This window comes from Pisolithus orientalis (assembly GCF_024613125.1).
Source record: "Pisolithus orientalis strain OTSU chromosome Unknown F5J12scaffold_16, whole genome shotgun sequence".
NCBI lineage: Eukaryota > Fungi > Basidiomycota > Agaricomycetes > Boletales > Pisolithaceae > Pisolithus > Pisolithus orientalis.
Genome location: NW_026260797.1, coordinates 845,248 through 865,001, shown reverse-complemented (window position 1 = coordinate 865,001; position 19,754 = coordinate 845,248). Strand labels below are relative to the sequence as shown.

At 51.0% G+C, this 19,754-nt stretch overlaps 11 protein-coding genes across 11 annotated transcripts; 6 read left to right on the top strand and 5 right to left on the bottom strand.

Annotated features, from left to right (window-relative positions):
- Nucleotides 1-146: 146 nt before the first annotated feature.
- Nucleotides 147-367, top strand: F5J12DRAFT_679717 (ribosomal protein L32p; the record flags this gene model as incomplete). Its single annotated transcript, XM_051740225.1, has 2 exons — nt 147-246; nt 294-367. Coding segments are annotated over 2 exons (174 nt in total), but the record flags the coding sequence as incomplete, so codon positions are not given.
- A 252-nt stretch (nt 368-619) lies between these two features.
- On the top strand, nt 620-2,460 carry F5J12DRAFT_836132 (3-ketoacyl-CoA thiolase). The gene is made up of 10 exons (XM_051745959.1): nt 620-864; nt 917-971; nt 1,027-1,225; nt 1,290-1,356; nt 1,408-1,506; nt 1,558-1,833; nt 1,883-1,978; nt 2,026-2,102; nt 2,152-2,189; nt 2,243-2,460. The coding sequence occupies exons 1-10, from the start codon at nt 655-657 to the stop codon at nt 2,383-2,385; spliced, it is 1,260 nt and encodes a 419-aa protein (XP_051599624.1). The 5' UTR covers nt 620-654; the 3' UTR covers nt 2,386-2,460.
- Nucleotides 2,461-2,655: 195 nt separating this feature from the next.
- Nucleotides 2,656-4,088, bottom strand: F5J12DRAFT_836128 (uncharacterized protein). Its single transcript, XM_051745958.1, has 2 exons — nt 3,018-4,088; nt 2,656-2,960 (listed from the first exon to the last, which is right to left on the bottom strand). The coding sequence occupies exon 1, from the start codon at nt 3,682-3,684 to the stop codon at nt 3,121-3,123; it is 564 nt and encodes a 187-aa protein (XP_051599623.1). The 5' UTR covers nt 3,685-4,088; the 3' UTR covers nt 2,656-2,960; nt 3,018-3,120.
- Nucleotides 4,089-4,590: 502 nt separating this feature from the next.
- On the bottom strand, nt 4,591-5,907 carry F5J12DRAFT_836118 (uncharacterized protein). The gene is made up of 5 exons (XM_051745957.1): nt 5,486-5,907; nt 5,367-5,435; nt 5,092-5,313; nt 4,909-5,034; nt 4,591-4,856 (listed from the first exon to the last, which is right to left on the bottom strand). The coding sequence occupies exons 1-5, from the start codon at nt 5,694-5,696 to the stop codon at nt 4,777-4,779; spliced, it is 708 nt and encodes a 235-aa protein (XP_051599622.1). The 5' UTR covers nt 5,697-5,907; the 3' UTR covers nt 4,591-4,776.
- A 1,866-nt stretch (nt 5,908-7,773) lies between these two features.
- Nucleotides 7,774-9,826, bottom strand: F5J12DRAFT_134971 (pyridoxal phosphate-dependent transferase). The gene is made up of 6 exons (XM_051738099.1): nt 9,384-9,826; nt 9,222-9,331; nt 9,042-9,170; nt 8,758-8,979; nt 8,154-8,704; nt 7,774-8,103 (listed from the first exon to the last, which is right to left on the bottom strand). The coding sequence occupies exons 1-6, from the start codon at nt 9,487-9,489 to the stop codon at nt 7,947-7,949; spliced, it is 1,275 nt and encodes a 424-aa protein (XP_051599621.1). The 5' UTR covers nt 9,490-9,826; the 3' UTR covers nt 7,774-7,946.
- A 1-nt stretch (nt 9,827) lies between these two features.
- On the top strand, nt 9,828-12,080 carry F5J12DRAFT_134976 (uncharacterized protein). The gene is made up of 7 exons (XM_051738100.1): nt 9,828-10,053; nt 10,102-10,464; nt 10,519-10,662; nt 10,714-10,873; nt 10,925-11,306; nt 11,360-11,483; nt 11,533-12,080. Exons 1-7 carry the CDS (start codon nt 9,913-9,915, stop codon nt 11,806-11,808), a joined length of 1,590 nt encoding a protein of 529 aa, XP_051599620.1. The 5' UTR covers nt 9,828-9,912; the 3' UTR covers nt 11,809-12,080.
- A 125-nt stretch (nt 12,081-12,205) lies between these two features.
- F5J12DRAFT_783323 (concanavalin A-like lectin/glucanase domain-containing protein) lies at nt 12,206-14,131 on the bottom strand (the record flags this gene model as incomplete). Its single annotated transcript, XM_051742833.1, has 3 exons — nt 12,206-12,537; nt 12,605-13,684; nt 13,747-14,131. The coding sequence occupies 3 exons, from the start codon at nt 14,129-14,131 to the stop codon at nt 12,206-12,208; spliced, it is 1,797 nt and encodes a 598-aa protein (XP_051599619.1).
- A 122-nt stretch (nt 14,132-14,253) lies between these two features.
- Nucleotides 14,254-15,596, top strand: F5J12DRAFT_906036 (uncharacterized protein; the record flags this gene model as incomplete). The annotated part of the gene is made up of 5 exons (XM_051748739.1): nt 14,254-14,486; nt 14,589-14,701; nt 14,774-14,973; nt 15,024-15,260; nt 15,312-15,596. 5 exons carry the CDS (start codon nt 14,254-14,256, stop codon nt 15,594-15,596), a joined length of 1,068 nt encoding a protein of 355 aa, XP_051599618.1.
- Nucleotides 15,499-16,996, top strand: F5J12DRAFT_134927 (Phox homologous domain-containing protein). Its single transcript, XM_051738098.1, has one exon. It carries the CDS (start codon nt 15,826-15,828, stop codon nt 16,921-16,923), a length of 1,098 nt encoding a protein of 365 aa, XP_051599617.1. The 5' UTR covers nt 15,499-15,825; the 3' UTR covers nt 16,924-16,996.
- Nucleotides 16,997-18,466, bottom strand: F5J12DRAFT_134926 (mitochondrial carrier domain-containing protein). The gene is made up of 5 exons (XM_051738097.1): nt 18,346-18,466; nt 18,166-18,295; nt 17,837-18,107; nt 17,156-17,786; nt 16,997-17,102 (listed from the first exon to the last, which is right to left on the bottom strand). The coding sequence occupies exons 2-5, from the start codon at nt 18,293-18,295 to the stop codon at nt 17,070-17,072; spliced, it is 1,065 nt and encodes a 354-aa protein (XP_051599616.1). The 5' UTR covers nt 18,346-18,466; the 3' UTR covers nt 16,997-17,069.
- On the top strand, nt 18,253-19,747 carry F5J12DRAFT_836089 (eukaryotic translation initiation factor 4E class I). Its single transcript, XM_051745956.1, has 6 exons — nt 18,253-18,295; nt 18,346-18,685; nt 18,741-18,931; nt 18,980-19,043; nt 19,096-19,209; nt 19,262-19,747. Exons 2-6 carry the CDS (start codon nt 18,485-18,487, stop codon nt 19,586-19,588), a joined length of 897 nt encoding a protein of 298 aa, XP_051599615.1. The 5' UTR covers nt 18,253-18,295; nt 18,346-18,484; the 3' UTR covers nt 19,589-19,747.
- The last annotated feature ends 7 nt before the right edge of the window (nt 19,748-19,754 follow it).

The window sequence follows — 19,754 nt, the reverse complement described above, 5'->3', positions numbered from 1 at the left end:
CGGAGGCGAAAGGGTGGTCACGCCAAAAAAACTTGCGCTGGAGACTCCTTCCAGCCATGACCTCCATAGCACTTCCCCGGGCCCTCCAGTCCCCATGGCGGACGTTCTCCCTCAGTTTGGCCTTGCCTACTCTCCAATCATTATGGGAATTACTCCCGCCCATCGTGCTCGCTGTCCCCAAGAAAAAAGTGTCCCACTCGCGCAAAGCCATGCGCAGTGCGCACAAGGGTCTCAAAGACAAACTGAGTCAGTCTTTGCACGTCGTATACATTCCTTACTTATCCCTCTGCCAGACATCGTCCATTGCCCCGGCTGCGGACAACCCAAACTTGCCCACCACGCGTGCAGAAGCTGCTACGACAGCATCATCTCACGACTCAGACGGGACTCTAAGAAGGAACAACGGAACTGAAGTATGTCATTCCAGCAGCAGACACAGTAGATCGGTGACCGACCCCTGCTACCCAGCTACCTCTACGCGTTCGTTCTCCTGCTCCATGAGTAGCGTACTTCAGTACCTGCACTTTGTAATTCTGGCCGCACCATGCAACGGCCAGCTAGAGCACATTTAATATACTGTGTTGCTGGTGTGGTAGCATAGTACGACTCAGAGGCCCCCCTACGGCGTCAGTCTTGCCTCTTGTCTACTTCGTCATGCTTCCCGCTCCCCCGCTTCGCCTTGGCCTCGCTTCACTGACCATGCGCAACATGTCTACGCGAGCTGCCAATGGGCTGCCCGCGATTCTCGAGAAACATCCCGACGATGTTGTCATAACGTTTGCGAAGCGTACGGCGATGGGGAGGGCGAAGAAAGGCCAGTTCAAAGATGTTCCCGTGGACGAAATGATGCAGGCCATGTTCAAGGCGTGTTCGACGCTCCCACCACTTGAGCATTCGACTTACTAGTTCCCCCTAGGCCGCGCTCGAGAAGACTAAGTTGGATCCCAGTAAAATAGACGACATCTGCGTCGGTAACGGCTGCGCAATAACTATCGGGGTGTTCTTGTACTCACTACCCTCTTCAAGCTACATGTCATCCACCCTCCCCTGCCTATGCATCGAGAGCGGCTGCATTAGCTGCCGGTATACCACACCATGTGCCCATCACGGCTCTAAACAGATTGTGCTCATCTGGACTCATGGCCATTCGATACATTGCACAAGCTATTCAGTCTCGCGAAATATCGCTCGGCTTTGCAGTCGGCGTTGAAAATATGACGCTGAAGTACGTCGAGCCTGTTTTTTAAGATTTGCTCGTCCTTTCCGTGCATTCCAACACGTTGGCACAGTCCTCGTCCCACCCCTTTGATATCTGAGGCAGTAGACAAGAATCACCAAGCTCATGATTGCATTCAGGTAACCTCTTTCAATCCGTATGCGATGAATTACTTGCAGAATGCTTTATAGCCCATGGGGTGGACCGCCGAGATGGTCGCTCAGACGTACCGCGTTTCCCGAGAGAAACAGGACATGTATGCATTGATTTCGCACACGCGAGCTAGCCAGGTATGTATTCAAGCCTCGAGCCCCGGTATATATACAAGCTCCTTGAAACAGGCCCTTGCGAATGGCATATTTTCCGAAGAAATCTTACCAATCGAGGTTCGGGGTAGCGTTATCTCAGTCGACGATACAATTCGTCCTGGAGTGACGGTGGAAGGCCTGTCTGCTCTAAAGCCGGTCTTTCCCGACTGGGGCGAGGGGTCTACAACGGCTGGTAATGCAAGCGGTATTGGCGACGGGGCTGCAATTTGCATCCTTACCACAAGGGAGCGTGCACAACGAGAGGGAATGGATATCGTCGGGAAATGGGTTGGGAGCGCTGTTGTCGGTACGTAAGCATCTGAGCCGTGCAGGTGATGCTAATCACATAGCATAGGTAGTCGAACCGAGACACATGGGTATCGGCCCGATAGTGGCTATACCCAAAGTCTTGGCTCAGTTCGGTCTTTCCAAAGAGGATATCAACGTTTATGAGGTAGATGGTATCTTAGCGTCTTGTTTCCTTGCGCTGACCATCCGTAGATCAACGAAGCATTCGCGTCACAATTTGCATATTGCGTAGAAGAACTCAACATTCCTATGGACAAGATTAATCCAAAGTAAGCTAGATCGCGTGGCTTCCGAGTCACTGATTTGACTCTTACCTAGTGGCGGTGCTATTGCCCTGTCGCATCCTCTCGGAATGAGTGTGTTTCTCGTCGTTGTAATACAACTCTCACTCATGTTTCTTTCATCCTAGCGGGCGTGCGACAAGTAGTCACTGGCCTCGCAGAACTACGCAGGAGGCACGAAAAAGTATTGTGTACATCCATGTGTGTAGGCAGCGGCATGGGAGCCGCAGGGATTTTTATCAACGAGGCATTGCCTTTATCCAAACTTTAGTCGACACTCATATCCATGTTCGTATCGATATGTAACATAAAACCATAAATTTCATTCACCCTTTGAGAGCGGAACTCACAATTTCTGCCTAGCTGCAAACAAACGGGGGCGTTTTGGGACGTTTGCGACTCACCTATGCAGACATAAATTCGAACGATTATACGAGGGGGATGCCCAGCAGAGGGACATCAGAGGGACAGGAAATGACGGAATCGCGGTCACGACCAGTCAGTGACAGGTTTAAACAAGTTTAAACCATTTTTTTGCTTCCTGATGGACACAAACATGATTCTGTTTCTTAGTCTAAAAGTGTCTATACATGATGGGGAAGCCGCTTTGCGTCCAAGTCCGGGTCGGCACTTGTGACCGAGGAAGTGAAATCCAACACGCTGCACATTGAGGCGTAATCAGTGTAACTGAAAGCTGACACTGAACTTGCCAGAGTTGATGAGCCGTCATTCCACTCTGCTTCCGGAACAGCGGTAAAAGGTAACATGATGTGGATGAGGGGCTCCCTAGTAGCCGACGTAGCGACCGCAAATGTCTTCTACCACACCTGAACGCCGAATATTGAACTGAAGAAATGCTTCAGATTCGGAGGTAACCGACAGACACTAAGACGGCGCACGTACGACAGCTTCAGACAGTCCCCGGTACTTGAAGGGCATCCACCCTACAACCGAAATAATTAGGAGAAAGCGACCTGAGACAGGAAAAAGGATTACGTCGCCTTCGTCATTTCAAGTGCTCTCTTGACAGGTGGATGACTACTTCATCATCCCACATGATTGCAAAGCAAAGGTCCTTGCCATGTCCGTGATTTGCCAACTTGTGTTTCTCATGATTCCGGTGCTCGCGCACTGCGAGTGGATCTCCTAGCCATGGTCGGACAGAATCGAATTCTACCCTTCTATGGAACTCACTGCACCACCATATGGGACACGGTCGTAGGAAGGTTACAGGCCATAGACACTGCAAAAAGGAGCCGAAATGCGAATGGAACTGCAATGCGAGGGTTAGAAGTAAGCCTAGGAGCGAGGGAATTACCTCGCCACCGGAAGAACCGCCAGACGTCACAAACCGCTTGTGCGAAGTACTTGTTCTACCGCGTGTATTGTTAAGTTTTTCTCCCCACCAGTAAAAGATGACAAGCCGTAGAGTACACCCATGGTAACTTGTCATCTGTGTTTGAGGCACATTCGTGCCTACGAACGGGACGACTGCTCCACAGTCGTATAGGATATCGACAAGAATTGCACTGTTGTCCACATCCTTCTCAATCCAAGATACATATCCCATGGTTGTCTCCAAGCCCTTGATACACAATCGGTCTTTCGAGGGAAACAGACAAGCCACGTAGCAGACCAGTAACTTTTGCGCTTTTCTTCAAGTACTGGTCAAGCTCAGTGGCACGAGCCAAAGCACGCTGGACAAATATTTCCGTCAAGTAGTTGACCTAAGAGAGGGCAAATGCTCTGCATCGGGTTCGGATGGGCGAGACAACTACAAGTTGGGGAGAACCTTATAGAATGCAGTGGTGACACTAAATGACAGCCACTCGCTAGCGGCAAGCTTGACAAGCAAAGTTTCCACGGGTGCGCTGGCGATGTCAATCTCCTCGGGCGCCGGAGAGCCGCGAGGGTTCGGGTGATTGTTGAATCAGCTATTGTGACAGTATTGATTTACTCTGGCGTTGCCGTTTGTCAACGGTTAGAACATACCAGGACGGCATCGTCGAACAGAGGCAAGAACAAGGACAATACACTCAGTGGTTCATCAAAAGCAAGATAGGATTACTCGCTACGGCAGACGTACGACATGATAACTGATAGTCATACACGAACACATGCTAGACGTGGGTTGGACGCGGGTACATCGGGTGGTGATTTGGGATTCCTATGATGTTTAGACTGACAAGTGCAGTCACCTCTGAAAATACTGTAAAGAGAACTCGGACGTCAGCAAATGCCGACACGGCGAGTGAGACGAAATGAAGGAATTATCAGAAAGTCATTCATGTCAGTGATACAGTACAGCCTGAGTTGGATGAACGGTATCAAGTCGACTAAGAGGTGCCAGTTGGTGGTTGATTATACAACACTCATCGTATGTCCCAGGATACTTGGGGGGAAAAAATATCGAAGAACGCTAACTACTCACCTGGTACGTTGCGGTCAAACCGAGGGGAAAGCAAGAAGCACGAGGGTTTGAGTGAAAAATAAAATCTTTTCAGCGAGTTTTTCAGGCGCCGACCAAAATTATGCAGGGCGTCTGAAAGTCCTACTACATACATGCCTAATACCACATCCAAAAAAAAAAAACTAAAATAGTGTGCTTGATGTCCGTCTTTGAAAAGTCTACATGCTCAGTGTACGCGTAAAATGTCATGCATTATTTCGTTGCAAGAACATGCAACTTTGCCAGCGAGACGATGACAGGAATGGCAAAGAATGCATATCCAACCCAGACCACTGGCCAAGCGCGTCACTCTTCGAGATGGCTGTGCGGACGACTGGCACTTACTGGTAAAGGCATTGCTCGTATTTGCGATGAGTTGAGGCCCGTTAGTCCCTTGCCCTTGGATACTTTGATTAAAGTCAGAGACCGCCTTTCCGAAGTACATGCGAATTATAAGGAAAGATGCAAGGCCTAAAAGAGAGCATATCGGATCTTCGTCATTGTCAAGCCTAAAACTGTAGCACTTACCAACCAAGAAGGAACAGATCCCAATCCAGGCAGATACCCTTTGCACAACTGGTTTCTCCCAGTAACCTCCTGCCTTCCCCATTAAGTGTCGGAAGGATATGGCAGTATACATAACGAAGAAGACGATTGTGAATCCTAGTGCAACAGCGAGGAACGCCGGGGTCGTTGCAGGAGGGGCTGCTAGAACGGAACTGGGAGTATTGGAAGTGAACACTGACATATCTGTAGAGTGCGCTCAGAAGGGAACATGTGCAATGGTGATTGAGAAAACGGACTGTAGGTTGGGGTAATAGAGGGCATGGCGCAGGTGAGCCCCGCAGCATTGTTAGGCTTCGAACATGATCCTGTCGCCGCCATGGGCTCTGCATTCGATGACAAGCAGACGATCACTGACCTAGCAGTCCCGCAAACAGTGTGGGACCATCCACTTGTTGATTCGACCCTGGCTGAGTCAATACGGTGGATGGTGTCACTGTAAGGAGGGCGACCTGGCCGTGGAGCATGGCAGCGGGTGAGAGGTATGCAAAAAGTATGAGGAATACAGCTGTAAGCATTAGGATCGGTGTAAGGTAGAGGGTGGTGGCTTTCGAAAGATCGGCCAGCATGATTCTCAAAGACGTATCAAACGTGAAGGTTTCGACTGGAGAAGTCCAAAAAGCGCGCGGTCCTGCACGGCTGGTTGAAGGAGACTGCAGACAGGAAGAGTGGGAGTGAACGTGATGAGAGCCTGTGGTCTCACCGAACTTATATTGACAACCGCCCCGGTCCCTCAGCCGGAGGCATTGAATGCCGTTGCAAGAGAGGTTTTGTTCTTTGTTACTACCTGCCTTATTTGGACAATTGCAGACCGACGCCATTGTTCTGTCATATTAATGAAGGCATCCTGATTAACCGACTTCCATTCCATACGCGCGGTCCCTACTACTCTTGTTCTGCCGCTTGACAACGTAGTATCGCCTACTCCGAGGGGTGTGTCTAGGCCATCAAGAAGACAACAGATTCACAATACTATGGGTCCGGGAATGTCATGCACGATACGTCAAGGCCGCTGTGCAAAATAATTCCGATGCTGCCTACTTCGCCGAGCGGCTATAGCACTAATACAAGTAAGGTGTCAGCCAACCTGGAGGACACCGGTAACAAGCAATAGGGTGCGTAACTGACCCATTAAATGGGGTACAAGGTAGGATACGAGGGTAAAAAAATCCATGGCATGGATATTGGGTGTATAGGAAGGACTAAAAGAGTAACATACCAACAAACATACTCGCGAGTCTACTAGGAAGTGGATCCACGGTCGTTTTATGTGGCAAGAGAAAGCCGCTTAAACGTCCTGCTAGTCCTCCCTTCCCGCGAAGGAACAGAGCCACTGGTAGAGGCACGTTTGGAGGGGCTGCGGTAGAGAATTAGTTTGGGTAACCGTTCGGGGCTCGCCTCTGCCTCTTCACTCGGTGTACCCCCGTCATCGAAGCTAAGAGGAGGAATCTGAGGTGGAAGCGATGTAGAAGGAAATTTGCCATGAAGGAGCGGAGCGGCAATTTCGACACTTCCATCGTCACTCCCAGGCACCATGGCGACTCCAGAACTACTACTTCGAATCAATCCACCACTATCCGTACTCCTTTTTTGACGCCTAACCAAGCTTTTGATGCGGGCCCCAGCCCTCCTAATGCGCTGCATGATGCCATTAGAATGCCTCGTTGGGAGCGTGTGGCGGAGTAGGGGGGATTGGTCCCCAGACAGTGGAGGTGTGCGGATGGCCATTCCCGCTCCATGCATCTCTGAGTCTTGTGGAACTTGGAAGTTTTCCGCGAGATGCGGATTCGAATCCAACTCTTTTCCTTCTCCTTCACTCCACAATCCCAGGCCATCAAAGGTAGACGGGAAAGCTTCCGTACCCGTTGGCTGCAGCGTGAGATGTTTTGCAGGGTTGAAGGATCGCTGACAGTTAACCTGCGAAGACGGAGGACGCGATATGGAGCCATCCATCATTTGAACAAGGCAGGGAAACCGGTCTGAGGATTTGAAGGCGGGTGGCAGGGTGGGATGTTACCCGTATTAAACCAAGTGCCATCATGCTGATTACGCGGAAAATACGGTAAATTCCCTCAAACACTCTCCGACGATTGGAAGGTGCAACTCCCGATGAAGGCGGATTCTCGTGATTGACGTCACTGACTTCTTCCGAGGGTGAACACACGCTCGATCCACGCGTAGCCGAGCTGGCGTCCGCGGGCGATACTTACTCAGTTGTTGCCTCGCAGTCAACACCCTCGAAGTCAGAGGTGGGTCTAGCTGAAGCTGAATCCGCGACCGTGAGCTCATCACTTAGTGAAGGCATCTATACGGTGTTGCCCCAGATTGTGGAGTGCCAAGTGGTCGCAGCAGTGGGAAACGTTGGAGGGATGATAGGGGATAATGAAAGAATGATTCGCAGCGAGGTGTCGTCCTGCCGTCAGCTCAAGGCGTGGATGGGGAAGCACCTTCGCACAGTGCAAAGCATTAGCTGTCTGACCTACTATCCGTAGCCTTCAACCTCTAAATTGACCACGAAGCTCACGATTGGCACCGCACACCCGTGGGCTGCTCGAGAGTCAGCATATGTAGGTAGAAAGAAAGATGGACGTGGTATTTAAGTACATCGGAGTTTCCCGCACTAAGAGCCTGAACAAAGTCACAGTACGTGCAGAGACACGGCACGCAATCAAGTGATTCGCCACCATCAACGTTCAAAAATTCGAGGGGTGCTGGTGCTGGGTGCCCGATGCATACTGCATTTCACTGAGTAGCAAGTCCTCCCAAGGGAAATAAATAATATGAAAGCCATAACATTATCAGCATCTATTCCAGGAAAATCACAGGTTGCCTCTAACTGCAGCGTTCATGCTTTGAGCGAAGTACTCGATGTTACTGCCGTTCAAGCCAGCCATCGAGATACGTCCGTCCATCGTCATGTAAATATGTGCCTTCTCCGCAAGAGCTTTGCATTGTTCAGTCTGTAGTCCAGTAAAGCTAGATGCGAAGTCAATATTAGGATTAAGAAAGTTCTCTGTCTCCCACACCTGAACATGCCAATCTGGCTCTTGATGTGACCCCACTCTCCTGGAGTCTTCAATTCATGAGTCAAAAGATCATACAGCCTTTCTCTCATGTTGATGATGCGGCCAGCCATACCCTTCACTTCACCTTCCCATTCCTGGTAAAGTTCCGGGTCAGACAAAATGGTGTTGGCAATATGGGCACCGTGAAGCGGAGGATTCGAGAACATCGGACGAATGATGATCTTAATTTGACTGTCAACTCGCTTCCTCTCTTCTTCGTTCTGTGTCGTCAACGAGAACGCGCCCACCCGTTCACCATACAGACCCATGTTTTTAGCAAATGATTGGCAGAGAGCAATGCGGTGACCTTGTGAGACGAAATGACGGACAGCAAATGCATCACGATCCGTGGACCCGGAAGCAAAACCCTGGTAAGCCATGTCAAAGAATGGAAAGAGCTGCTTTTCGGCGACGAGGTCGGACAGTTCCTTCCACTGCTGTTGTGTGAGGTCGACCCCGGTAGGATTGTGTGCACAAGCGTGGAGCAACACGATAGCGCCCTCAGGTGCATTCTACAGCAAACTATCTGAGCCGAAGTCACTCGAACACACAAAACCGACCAAACCTTGAGGTCCTCCTTCATACCCGCAAAGTCCAAACCCACGGTCTTGCTGTCGAAATACCTATAACGGTGCACTTCTAGGCCAGAATCTTTAAAGAGAGGTATGTGGTTTCCCCAGGTCGGGGTGGGGAGGTATATAGCTTTAATGTGGGGGTAATGCCTTGCCATGAAAGCACCACCAATTCTAAGAGCTCCAGTTCCGGAGATGGATTGTGCAATAGCGATCTGACAACCATAGTTAGTTTAGACCTTGTGTCTTTTTTGTGGCTACGACAATGGCGACCAACCGCGTTCTGTTTCAAGGGCTCACTATCTGCGCCGTAGGCAAGCTTCGCCGCATTCTGGGTGAAAGATGCAAGACCGGTGATGGGAAGGTATTCCTTGTCCATTTTAGCAGCTGCAATCCTTTCCTCTGCCTGAACGGCATTTCAGACGGACATAGATAGCATAGACACCAGACGCCCGACCTTCTTTACTACATTCAGGACGTACGGCTTTCCGTTTTCGTCTCTGTAGGCACCCACGCCTAGATTAATTTTGCGGGGATCTTTGTCGGCCTTGAAGGCCTCCGTGATACCTCGTTGGAGTTCAGTGTGCGCGTTCGGGAATGTGCATCAAACAGCACTCACCCAAGATTGCGTCGGGTGGACCGGCGGGCACGGCACCCCACGTCGACAGCGATGCTGTACTACGAAAGACAGCAGTGGAACGACGAACGGCAGTGGTGGCCAGCATTATTACTACAAGAAAAACAGAAGGAAAGTGGTCGGGATAGTGAAAGTCGGGGTGTAAGTTGAGTTTTTCAGGTGTTTCAGGCTTTCACTACTGAGAAAGGCTAAGACTTGGCGCAGCCTCAAATCGGGAAGTCGGTAATAGACCGGTGTTATCCGGTGCAAGCACTGTTCGGGACATTGAAGGGCGTTTACAGACGACAGTCATCTATGGTAGAGCCATTTGCATGACAAGCAAGTATGGATGGTTCCAGCTGCGATCGACAAGAATAAGTCCTCTACTTAAATAAAGTCGAGATCACGAAACCTCGAGACAAACGATATGTTATGACTTATGTAAGCAATCATGAGATAACTGGCTGAAAGTAATCAGTGACTCGCTGCAGGCCCATCAGCGATAATTAGTTTCTTTCAACCTATTAATCCAATGTCTAGCGCGGATGGCGGTGATGCCCCTACCAAGAGTGCTCTGAAGAAGGCGGCCAAGGAGGCAGAAAAGGCAAAGAAAAAGGCCGAGAAGGCGGCCAAAGCAATGGAAGCAGAACAGGCTCGTGCGGCTGCAGACGAGGCAAGGGTGTTCCTCACATCTTGGCTGTCATGCGCTCATCCTCTACAGGATTATTCCGTTGGCCGATATGGCAAGCTCCCAATGCATCAATCGCAGTCGCGCCAAAATCGCGAACGTACTGATATATCGACCCTAACTGCTCAAGACGATGGGAAGCAGGTTCTCCTTCGCGCACGAATCCAGACGTCCCGTCTTCAGGGAAACAAAATGGTCTTCCTCAATTTACGGCAACGCACGAATACTGTCCAGGCGTTAATGTCGGTCACCAAGGATACGATCAGCAAGCAAATGGTTAAGTGGGCAGGTTCTCTCGCCGACGAAAGCATCGTCCTTGTGGAGGGTGTCGTGAAGAAGAGTCCAGAGCCGATCAAAAGCGCTTCCGTTAGCGAGGTCGAGATTCACATTGTAGAAGTGAGCGACAGTAATCAACGCTTTTTGAACTTGTTGTGACACTCGGATTGGAAGCTTTGGCTCTTGTCTGGCATCGAAAGCCGTTTGCCATTTTCGCTTGAAGATGCCTCTCGATCTGAGACCGCTCCAGAAGTAGAGGGGCAGTTCAACAAAGTGTTACTCGACACACGCCTAAACAACCGTGTATTGGATCTTCGCGTGCGTGTTTAATCCTTCTGTTCTTACTCGGACATCTGACGTTGGCATCAGACGACAACGAATCAGGCTATCTTCAAGCTCCAGCATGCTATCGGGAATTTGTACCGCGATTATTTGAACGCGAACGGCTTCATAGAAATTCACAGCCCTAAGCTTCAAGGATCTGCCACAGAATCTGGAGCTTCCGTTTTCAAAGTCGATTACTTCAAGGGTATGCCTTTTTTCAAACTCTTCAACTTCTGCTTCTCATCTTTCATGCTAGGCAAAGCCTATCTCGCACAGTCTCCCCAACTAGCAAAGCAAATGGCAATCGCAGCAGACTTCGAGCGAGTTTACGAAATTGCCCCTGTTTTTCGTGCTGAAGATTCCAACACTCATCGCCATATGACCGAGTTCGTCGGCCTCGATTTGGAAATGGCGATCGAGGAGCACTATCATGAGGTCCGCGATTTGATCGACGGCATGTTCAAAGCGATCTTCAAAGGCTTGAAGGAGAAATATCGACACGAAATTGCGGTGGTGAGGCAACAGTTTGAAGCAGAGGAATTTAAGTGGAAGGAGGAGACACCCGTTCTGACGTTCAAAGAAGCTGTCGATCTGCTCGTTGAAGACGGGGTTGATCGAGAGGCGTTGGATGATATCAAGTAAGCGTCTTCAACCACTGTTCTTCCGTTGGTTTCTTTGACAAGGAGACCAGCACGGAAAACGAGAAGAGACTTGGACGCATCGTCAGAGCCAAATACGATACTGACTACTTTATCGTCGACAAGTTCCCTCTGGCCCTTCGACCATTCTATACTATGCCTGACCCAGAAGACCCCGTGAGTCTCGAGTTTACCCCAAATTTCCTGATTATAACCATGTCTCCAGACGCTTTCTAATTCATACGACTTCTTCATGAGGGGGGAAGAGATCATGTCGGGCGCACAACGCATCCACGATCCCGATTTCCTCTGCGAGCAAATGCGAGCCAAAGGTGTTGACCCGGACAGCATGAAAGGTTACCTCGACGGCTTCTGCTTGGGCTGTCCACCCCACGGCGGAGGTGGAATCGGACTGGAACGTGTGCTGATGCTCTTCTTAAAGCTCAATAACATCAGACGTGCATCGCTGTTCCCAAGGGACCCCAAACGCTTAGAGCCTTGAGAAAGATGCCTTTTGGTATACCCCATCAAAGGACTTAGTTGGCTACTGGATGGTACATCAAAACCTGTCATATTCATGGAGAGCTATGCATGCCCAGAATTAAAATTATAGATCTACAATTGTAAAGGAATAATCACATCGCTGTCAGCCTTTTGTACACGTTGGGTCGCCCTCCATGTTTCAATGTCTTGGGTTCAAGGGTGGACGTGAAATGATAAGTCCATAATACATAGCGTACGACGTCGGTAAGTGGAAAAGTAGAGATTACTTTATCCTAGATGCGATGTTACAGAGCTTGCGTATGAACCCTAAAATCGCGATGAAGCATAACAGTGAGTACTGATGTGTACCTCATTACAAGAGGAACCCCTCAACTAACCATCGTGATATATCCACCTTATCGTCTCTCCCGCCGAGTGCGACGTCTTTCGGATCGTGCGCTCGAACCGTGCCCGATCGAGCTGGCAGGCAACGCGCCCCCTTCTAGCGCAGCAGCTATGACATCCGCGGGCAAGTCAATATGAACACCTTCCGGATAAGCGTATGCATCCAGTGGAGAGTACGCGGGAGGGTCGCGCCTTGAAAGCGACTCCCCGCTGTCAATCTCTCCACGGTGCGGCGAGAGAGCACTGGGTAAAGCTTGTAGACGAATATCTTGATTCGGGGTTGGAGAGTCCGGCGTGTGGGGCGAATCAGGTGGTGGATGCACCTGGATAGTCAAGTCCGAACCTGGATATCGTAAAGAGTGGGTAAGCGAACCGCATTACAGGTTCAGGAGGTTAGGGACTACTCGTACCATCTTCACTGTCGGAAGATCGTGAGCGGGAAGAGGATGGTGAGTGCGGATCCTCCTGTATACCACCTTCATCCTCGGATGATAATGGAGGGTGGCGTTCTAATGGGGGGGTATGGAATAGTAAATCGGTAGACGAGATGTATCCACGATTAGCTGATGGTCCAGCATTGCTTTCATCCGTTTCTTCGTCAATGGGACTAGGTGGCTGGGGCAGAGTCGACGACTGCTGAGAAGTACCAGTACCACGTGAGAGTGATGATGTGGGGAGACTGTTGGAAGGTGTGCTCTTTGGCCGTCTGAGGCGGTGACGCCGAGGTGAGCGGATAGATGAAGCGCTGGGCGCACTCTGAGGGCAAAATGTTATCCCACCAGGTCGGACACCACCGCCGACATCCAGCAGGATGCTACCACGTTCGCTGCCGTAGGCCGGCGGAGGAGCGAGCGTTCCGACACTGGGCGCTAGCCCCCACTTCTTGACGTTCGCCTCGATGAAGACGAAACCTGCCTGGCCTAGATTCACATGAACGCTGCACGGACCGTCTGCGCCAATGGTGGGGAATAGGTTGAATCGGTTGAAGCCAACAAACGCATCCTCCATCTTACGGCCGTTTCTGGTGAAGAAAACTGTACCACTGCGGGGACGATAACCAACGCCAAGGACATCGCCCTCTTTTAATGGAGAGCCAAAGGAAGTGGTGGTGAAGGGATAGTTATAGCATCTATCACCGTTAGAGTGATATGCGACGGAATGACGGTTGAAACCGGGCAACCGGAAAGCTGGGTAAGGTTTTGTTGCCAATCCGACGGCGACGGTGGTGGTTTCCGGAAGATCGAACATTTTGACCTCCCAATAATAGACTTCGTTTAACTTGGGAAGCGGGAGGTTGGACTGAACACTGGAAGCGGTGGCAGGGTCGGGAAGGAAAGTGATCTCTGTACGGGCATGGACGAGGAGGGAATTAATGGTCAAGTCGTCTGGTTCGAAAGACCAGGCAGCAACGCCTTTTTCCTGAATGGATACAAATTGCGATAAGGTGATATCGGTTGGTTGTGAGTTGGGAGGATATTGGAGTTGGTAGTCTATAAGGCGGGGGAAGAGATGAGAAGGCTGCGCCGATGGAAAGGGGAGAGTGCAAGAATACCTTTGGCTCTGAGATATTCTCTGCGGACCGGTTCTGCGACACTCTCGAGCCAGCGAGACTCTACACCTTCGAAGCCGCCCTCACCATCGATGTAGTCTTCTCGACTCATATCGGTTGGGCCGTCGCTGTCGCCGAGAGAGATACCGCGACGTTTGCGTATGAATATGATACATATGAGAAATAGCAGCAGAATGAAAAAGAAGGTTGAGAGGACGATGAGAAGCGGGAGAACGAAGAGCAGCGGGTCTGGAGTGTTAGTTGGCTGGTCTGGATAGTCTGGCTGATGATTTGTGCCAAAAAGTGTGTCCTGCCATGATGGGACTTGGAGATCGACCTTGGGCTCGTCGTAGGACTGGTCATGCGCACCGACAACGACCGCAGCCATGACGGGGACTGGGTGAGACGACGACGGGGTTGATGTGCTAGCCCCCCCGATCATAATTATGTAATATGCTAATCTACATAAATAAAAATAAAAATAACTGTCGAGCTCGTCGCACACACCCCATGAACGCGTCCCTGTCGCCGACGCAGTCCCCACGCACTCCCAAGCGCAAGCCGTCAACCCGCAGGCCACGAGCACCCTCCCACCTCCCGCCTGTGCAGTCCCAGGAGGCACACGATGCCGCACTCCACGCCATCCGCAACGTCCTCAAGGGCCGCACCTGCTACGACGCTTTCCCAGTCAGCTACAGGCTCATCGTCCTCGACACCAAACTCAACGTCAAGAAGGCCCTCCAGTGTCTTCTCCTCAATGGCAAGCCGGATTCTCTCCGATCGCATATCTGCAATTGATCGTTCTATTTCCCCGCAGGAGTCGTGTCTGCTCCCCTTTGGAACAGCGAAAAATCCAAGTTTGCAGGCATGCTGACCGTCCTGGACATCATACACTTGATCCAGTACTACTACGACAACGCTAACTACGATACCGCCACAGCAGATGTCGAAACATTCCGTCTTGAATCATTGAGAGGCCAGTCCACCTTCTCTCTTCTAATGTGCTCGTGTTGCTCAATGATCATTCCAGACATCGAGAAAAGTCTCGGCGTAGCAACTCCCCCGATGCTTCGTGAACATCCAAGTAGCACATTTTACGATGCCGCTAAACTACTCATCCAAACCCACGCCCGCCGTCTCCCCTTGCTCGATTATGACACTGAAACGGGTCATGAAGTCATAGTCTCCGTCCTGACCCAATATCGTCTCCTCAAATTCATATCTATAAACGTATGGCCCATTGCCTTTCCTTTCGCACAAGATCAACCTCTTTTTTTAAGTGCACGAGAGAAATTCAACAACTGCACCTGTCCTTGCGCAAATTGAAGATCGGAACCTATGTCTCTCAAAATCCCCCTCCGGATAACACTAACCCTTACTGGCCTATTGCCACTGCAACATTGGACTCCCCCGTGTTTGATGTCGTGCACATGTTCTCAGAGCGCGCGATATCTGCCGTTCCCATCATCGACAAAGACGGCGTGGTAGTCAATCTCTACGAGACCGTCGACGTTATCGTACGTTACTTGGGCATCTCAGGTGAAACTCTCAATGAAGGTTTACGGTAGACACTTGTGCGACTCGGTGCTTACCAAGCACTCGATCTCACTATCTCTGAAGCATTGAATCAGCGATCCCCCGATTTTCCTGGGGTGGTCATCTGCACAGCTGGAGATTCGCTCGGCACGCTTCTGCAGTTGATCAAGAAGCGTCGTGTGCACAGACTAGTGGTGGTCCAAGGAGAGGTCAGTTGGGTTCTTGCATCCGTAGAACAATACTCAATGCGAGATTCAGGAGGAGGAAAAAAGAGGGGGGAAGAAGGGTCGGCTGCTGGGCATCATTACCCTCAGTGACGTTCTTCGATATCTCATCGGCAACGTGGCAATTGGTGAAGGAATAGATTCAATAGAGGAGAGCGCGTCGTCCTCCACGGATAAAGTGCAGCAGGCTGTCGAGAACCCGTGCTCGTGATGGAGGGGCGCGAGGTGTTGTATAATATGTACGGATGATACGTGCTTTGTTTGTGTTGAGTCGTGTGGAGATCAGTGCCGTGCGCACGCGACTAGAGTCGTCAATACCACCATGGCCGCTGCCATTCAAGCAGTCTCTATTCGCGGGCACGAAGAGCGGCAGACACCCAAACCCCATGTCGTATACCGCATCGAAATACAAGCTCACGTTCGTTCATGGCAGATGTGGCGACGGTACTCCGAGTTCATCGAACTCCACACCGAACTCACCAAGTCGACCGGCTCGCCACCACCCGCGGTGCTCCCACCCAAGAACACGTTTGCCATCTTCAAAGGCCCGTTTAAAGACGAGAGCTCGACGATTGAACAGCGTAGAGCGGGGCTCGAGGCGTACCTCCGAGCAATCATTGGCGCTAAAGAGGACAAGTGGAGAGAGAGCTATGCGTTCCGGGAATTCTTGGGTGTGCCAGTTGGAAAGCAAACACCAGCTGCTGGGAGTGGCTCCATGCAATTCTCCTCGGCGTCATGGCTTGACGAGCACCTCGAGTTGCAGTCCCGCATACGTGACGCCCGTGCGGACATCAACAGACGGGACACGCTTTCCGATAGGGGTGACGTGGGCGCCTCGCACACCGCAAACGTCCAGGCGAAGAAGAAATTAGCAGAGATCCTCTCTCGTGTGCGCATTCTGACAGAGGGTTTGCAGGAACTAGGTATGACGGGGATGGCAGAGGGCGAACTACAGCGCAGGACCGACATGGTCGCGCGACTGCAGGACGACTGCGAGAAGCTGGGCAAGATAGTTACTGTGGCCCGTCAAACCTCTCGAGCAAATACTCTGACAACACCTACTCCTGCCACATTCACCAATGTCTCCATTGCACCCGAGTCTGACCGGGTTGCCCTCCTCGGGAGCAACAAGCCCGTTTCACGCGTATTCGGTGCGGCTCTGAAGAACCCACAGGAGACTGAGCAGACTCGCCCTCTCGATGACCATGGCTTACTTGGGCTGCAGAAAGTGCAGATGGAACAGCAGGATGCTCAATTGTCTCAGTTAACGACCATCCTGCAGCGCCAACGGCATCTCGGAGAAGCTATCGGTGCAGAGCTCAGGCTACACAATGAAATGCTCGATGGCTTGACAAACGACGTCGACCGTGTCGGTGGTAAGCTTTCAAGTGCCAAGAAGCAGTTGAATCGGTTGGGGTGATCATAATTGTCTGGGCTGAGGACCATGTAATGACACCATGTTGAGTTATTACGGATACCATAAACCAGTAGAGATGCATCAAACGAATGTGTGAGTGCTCAATATATTGTCGCATAATGTGAAAGCTATGCAAGACGGTATGGGGTCTAATCCTTCTTCACCAAAAACTTGCCAATGCCCTGGTGAAAGGGGGTCAGCGGGGAGGTCATCGAATGGATCTCTGGCAATGTACCTCGAAGCATGCGATCATGATACCACAGGCAGGTGCAATCTTGGTTGTCCGTGGCCATACACCAGCAAACAACGCGGCTAGGCCTTCTGTGCGAATTATCCGCAGGCACAGGGGTATTGTACCTCTTGCTTGGGAAGGAATTGTTCCGGCCATAAGCAATGCTTGCCTTCTGGTTTTGAGGACGTCAAAAGGGGACGTCAGAAGAGAGGCTGTTGTGCCGCTTATGGCCCCACAAGTAAATGTGACGTATGCACCGCTTTGACCTTGAGACTCAAAGTAGCGCTTCCATCCTTCGTACCCTGCCCAGTAGATGCCACTGAAAGGCACGTCTCTCCATAATGTAGGGCCTAGACCTCGCCACAGGAAGAGAACGCCTTGTCTTCGGACGACTGCCCCTATTGATCGGAGCACAGAAGGGAGCGTATGTGGCTGGTCAGGTGATTTGGGCGTGGATTGCAGGTTAGTACGAATTAGTTCAAGGGGGGATAAGGCAGTGGTAATGGCGGTCCGAGCAGTGATTCCAGCCACCAGAGGTACGAGGGTAGGCGATGAGATGAAATGTGGAAACACGTTTCGCAGTAGGTGGTCGTAAGTCAGCATGTACATGGTCGACGAAGGCACGCCGATTAAGCTTTGCCAAAATTAGTGTCTTGATTCTCAGGTGCGGGTGGTGGTACTTACAGGGATGTTCCAGCACCTTTCCAGAGGCCGCGCATGCCCTCATGCCTCCATATGTGTCGGATAGCATCGAGGAAGCCATTGACTCGTTCGCGGCGCAATATGCCATGATCATATACACACACGACCTCCTCTAGAGGTCTGGCAAGGGACGACATGTTCCGAACGCAAGTTATGTGAGACGGCTGACAGCATTTGTTGAGCGGTGGCCGGGAAAACAACGGTTCCTTGGGTTGAGTCTGAAGGCGGGTCTTGACGACGTCAAAGGGGGTCACTGTAGAAAGCGTGTGTTCATTATGCAACTCGCGTGGACTGTGTAGACGCGGACCTACTCGATAGTGATGTCGCCATGGAGCCTATCGCTGCAGCGACGAGCTTGGCCTGGAATGCGTCCATCCTGCAGGCGACTACGATGGACGGCCGAGGATACGTAGTTATTATTATTATTGTTATTATTTTCATCTTATCACATAAGAAATAAATAACTCGAAAAAAAAAACACAACGACGCACCAACGCTCCCACCCATTGGAAATCACAAAGCGTCGACTCCTCGCTCGCCTTTTCGATAGTGGCTTTGACAGTCGTATCACACCCAAAGATTCTCAGAAGCAGCCGGATTGCATCAATTTTGTCTTTGTTTTAACCCAGCATGGCCTCCACGCTCCCTGCATCCGCTCAGCAAGCCAACAAAGCCGCTCTCAACGCCGCTCTGGCTGAGAACCCAGACAGCAGCAAGCACAAGTCCACGGGGGATGACTCTGAACCTGGCGAAATACAGGAAGTCGACATGCAGGCCCAAGCTGAGGGTATCCGAACGGTCTTCAGCGACCCCGCCAATTTCAACGTCAAAGTATGCTCTTTCGTACTTCCGCTGATCTTAGATTGTTCACTGTCGCACTTGCCAGCACCCCCTTTACTCGGCTTGGACACTTTGGTTTGATTCGCCGGCTACAAAAGGCCGGAACCTTCCCCAAACCCCCAGTACCGCCTTCCCTCAGACACCGCTTCCTCAGACACCCAGCGCAGCTTCTGCGCAGGGGTGGATGGAAGACATCAAACGAGTTATTAGTTTCGATAGCGTAGAAGAGTTCTGGGGGTAGGTCATCTTTGTCCAGCCGTCGTCGTGATTTTCATAAGTTGCTAGCTTGTACAACCACATCGTACCTCCCTCACAACTTCCTCAGAAAGCCAATTACTATCTTTTCAAGGTAGGTGCAGAGTGATGTTGCATACTTCGTCGCACCAAACCTAGTCTTGAAGGACGGCATCATCCCGGCTTGGGAAGACGAGGCAAACAAGCATGGCGGAAAATGGAGTATACAGCTGCCAAAGGAAAAGAACAGGGGCAACGTAGACAAAATGTGGCTTTATACGGTATGTGCACATTCCCAGCGTTGGTTTCCTTTGAGCGCTGAAGCGATGATAGATGCTCGCTGCGATTGGGGAGACATTCGACCCCTATCTTACGAACGCAGATCCATCAGACCCTAACCCACAGTCGCTAATTACCGGGGTGATCGTCTCGACCCGACCTCAGTTTTACCGACTTTCGATTTGGACGCGGCTTGCCCCCTCATTGGAGGAGGACAAGTTGCGTGAGCGAATCGAGGTCATAGGGCGGCATTTCAAGACGAATGTCCTTGGATATCCGGAGCCACAAAAGTTGGCAGGGCCGCTTGCGACCGAGGTGGAGTTCTTGTCCCACAAGGACTCGGAGAAGAAGGGCAAGACAGCGAAGAAGATCATTGTCTAGGGCACATCGCTTTCCTCTTTTTTTCTGTATGAGTTGGTTCGCATTTTCCTTCTGGCTGATTTATTTGTTTTATCCGAGAGGCCAGTTTTCGAATGCTGCGCTGTAGACTCCCATAGCAAGACCGGTATAATGAATGAAATATGTTGTGTGTAGTCTGTAGCAATAC

What these genes read in the sequence shown, in the direction of transcription:
- F5J12DRAFT_836118 (XM_051745957.1), bottom strand. Translation starts at nt 5,696, where the DNA reads ATGCTGGCCGATCTTTCGAAAGCCACCACCCTCTACCTTACACCGATC. An exon ending in ACTGTTTGCGGGACTGCTAG is followed by an intron (nt 5,436 to 5,485) that starts GTCAGTGATCGT and finishes TGGCGGCGACAG; the next exon opens with GATCATGTTCGAAGCCTAAC. An exon ending in CTCTATTACCCCAACCTACA is followed by an intron (nt 5,314 to 5,366) that starts GTCCGTTTTCTC and finishes CGCACTCTACAG; the next exon opens with ATATGTCAGTGTTCACTTCC.
- F5J12DRAFT_134927 (XM_051738098.1), top strand. Translation starts at nt 15,826, where the DNA reads ATGGCCGCTGCCATTCAAGCAGTCTCTATTCGCGGGCACGAAGAGCGG.
- F5J12DRAFT_836128 (XM_051745958.1), bottom strand. Translation starts at nt 3,684, where the DNA reads ATGGGATATGTATCTTGGATTGAGAAGGATGTGGACAACAGTGCAATT.
- F5J12DRAFT_134976 (XM_051738100.1), top strand. Translation starts at nt 9,913, where the DNA reads ATGTCTAGCGCGGATGGCGGTGATGCCCCTACCAAGAGTGCTCTGAAG. An exon ending in GAGGCGTTGGATGATATCAA is followed by an intron (nt 11,307 to 11,359) that starts GTAAGCGTCTTC and finishes CAAGGAGACCAG; the next exon opens with CACGGAAAACGAGAAGAGAC. An exon ending in TGCCTGACCCAGAAGACCCC is followed by an intron (nt 11,484 to 11,532) that starts GTGAGTCTCGAG and finishes CCATGTCTCCAG; the next exon opens with ACGCTTTCTAATTCATACGA.
- F5J12DRAFT_836132 (XM_051745959.1), top strand. Translation starts at nt 655, where the DNA reads ATGCTTCCCGCTCCCCCGCTTCGCCTTGGCCTCGCTTCACTGACCATG. An exon ending in TGATGCAGGCCATGTTCAAG is followed by an intron (nt 865 to 916) that starts GCGTGTTCGACG and finishes AGTTCCCCCTAG; the next exon opens with GCCGCGCTCGAGAAGACTAA. An exon ending in AAGCTCATGATTGCATTCAG is followed by an intron (nt 1,357 to 1,407) that starts GTAACCTCTTTC and finishes AATGCTTTATAG; the next exon opens with CCCATGGGGTGGACCGCCGA.
- F5J12DRAFT_836089 (XM_051745956.1), top strand. Translation starts at nt 18,485, where the DNA reads ATGGCCTCCACGCTCCCTGCATCCGCTCAGCAAGCCAACAAAGCCGCT. An exon ending in AGCGTAGAAGAGTTCTGGGG is followed by an intron (nt 18,932 to 18,979) that starts GTAGGTCATCTT and finishes ATAAGTTGCTAG; the next exon opens with CTTGTACAACCACATCGTAC. An exon ending in CCAATTACTATCTTTTCAAG is followed by an intron (nt 19,044 to 19,095) that starts GTAGGTGCAGAG and finishes CTAGTCTTGAAG; the next exon opens with GACGGCATCATCCCGGCTTG.
- F5J12DRAFT_134926 (XM_051738097.1), bottom strand. Translation starts at nt 18,295, where the DNA reads ATGAAAATAATAACAATAATAATAATAACTACGTATCCTCGGCCGTCC. An exon ending in AAAGGTGCTGGAACATCCCT is followed by an intron (nt 17,787 to 17,836) that starts GTAAGTACCACC and finishes ATTTTGGCAAAG; the next exon opens with CTTAATCGGCGTGCCTTCGT. An exon ending in TCATGATCGCATGCTTCGAG is followed by an intron (nt 17,103 to 17,155) that starts GTACATTGCCAG and finishes CCCTTTCACCAG; the next exon opens with GGCATTGGCAAGTTTTTGGT.
- F5J12DRAFT_134971 (XM_051738099.1), bottom strand. Translation starts at nt 9,489, where the DNA reads ATGCTGGCCACCACTGCCGTTCGTCGTTCCACTGCTGTCTTTCGTAGT. An exon ending in TCCACCCGACGCAATCTTGG is followed by an intron (nt 9,332 to 9,383) that starts GTGAGTGCTGTT and finishes AACTCCAACGAG; the next exon opens with GTATCACGGAGGCCTTCAAG. An exon ending in TCCTGAATGTAGTAAAGAAG is followed by an intron (nt 9,171 to 9,221) that starts GTCGGGCGTCTG and finishes AATGCCGTTCAG; the next exon opens with GCAGAGGAAAGGATTGCAGC.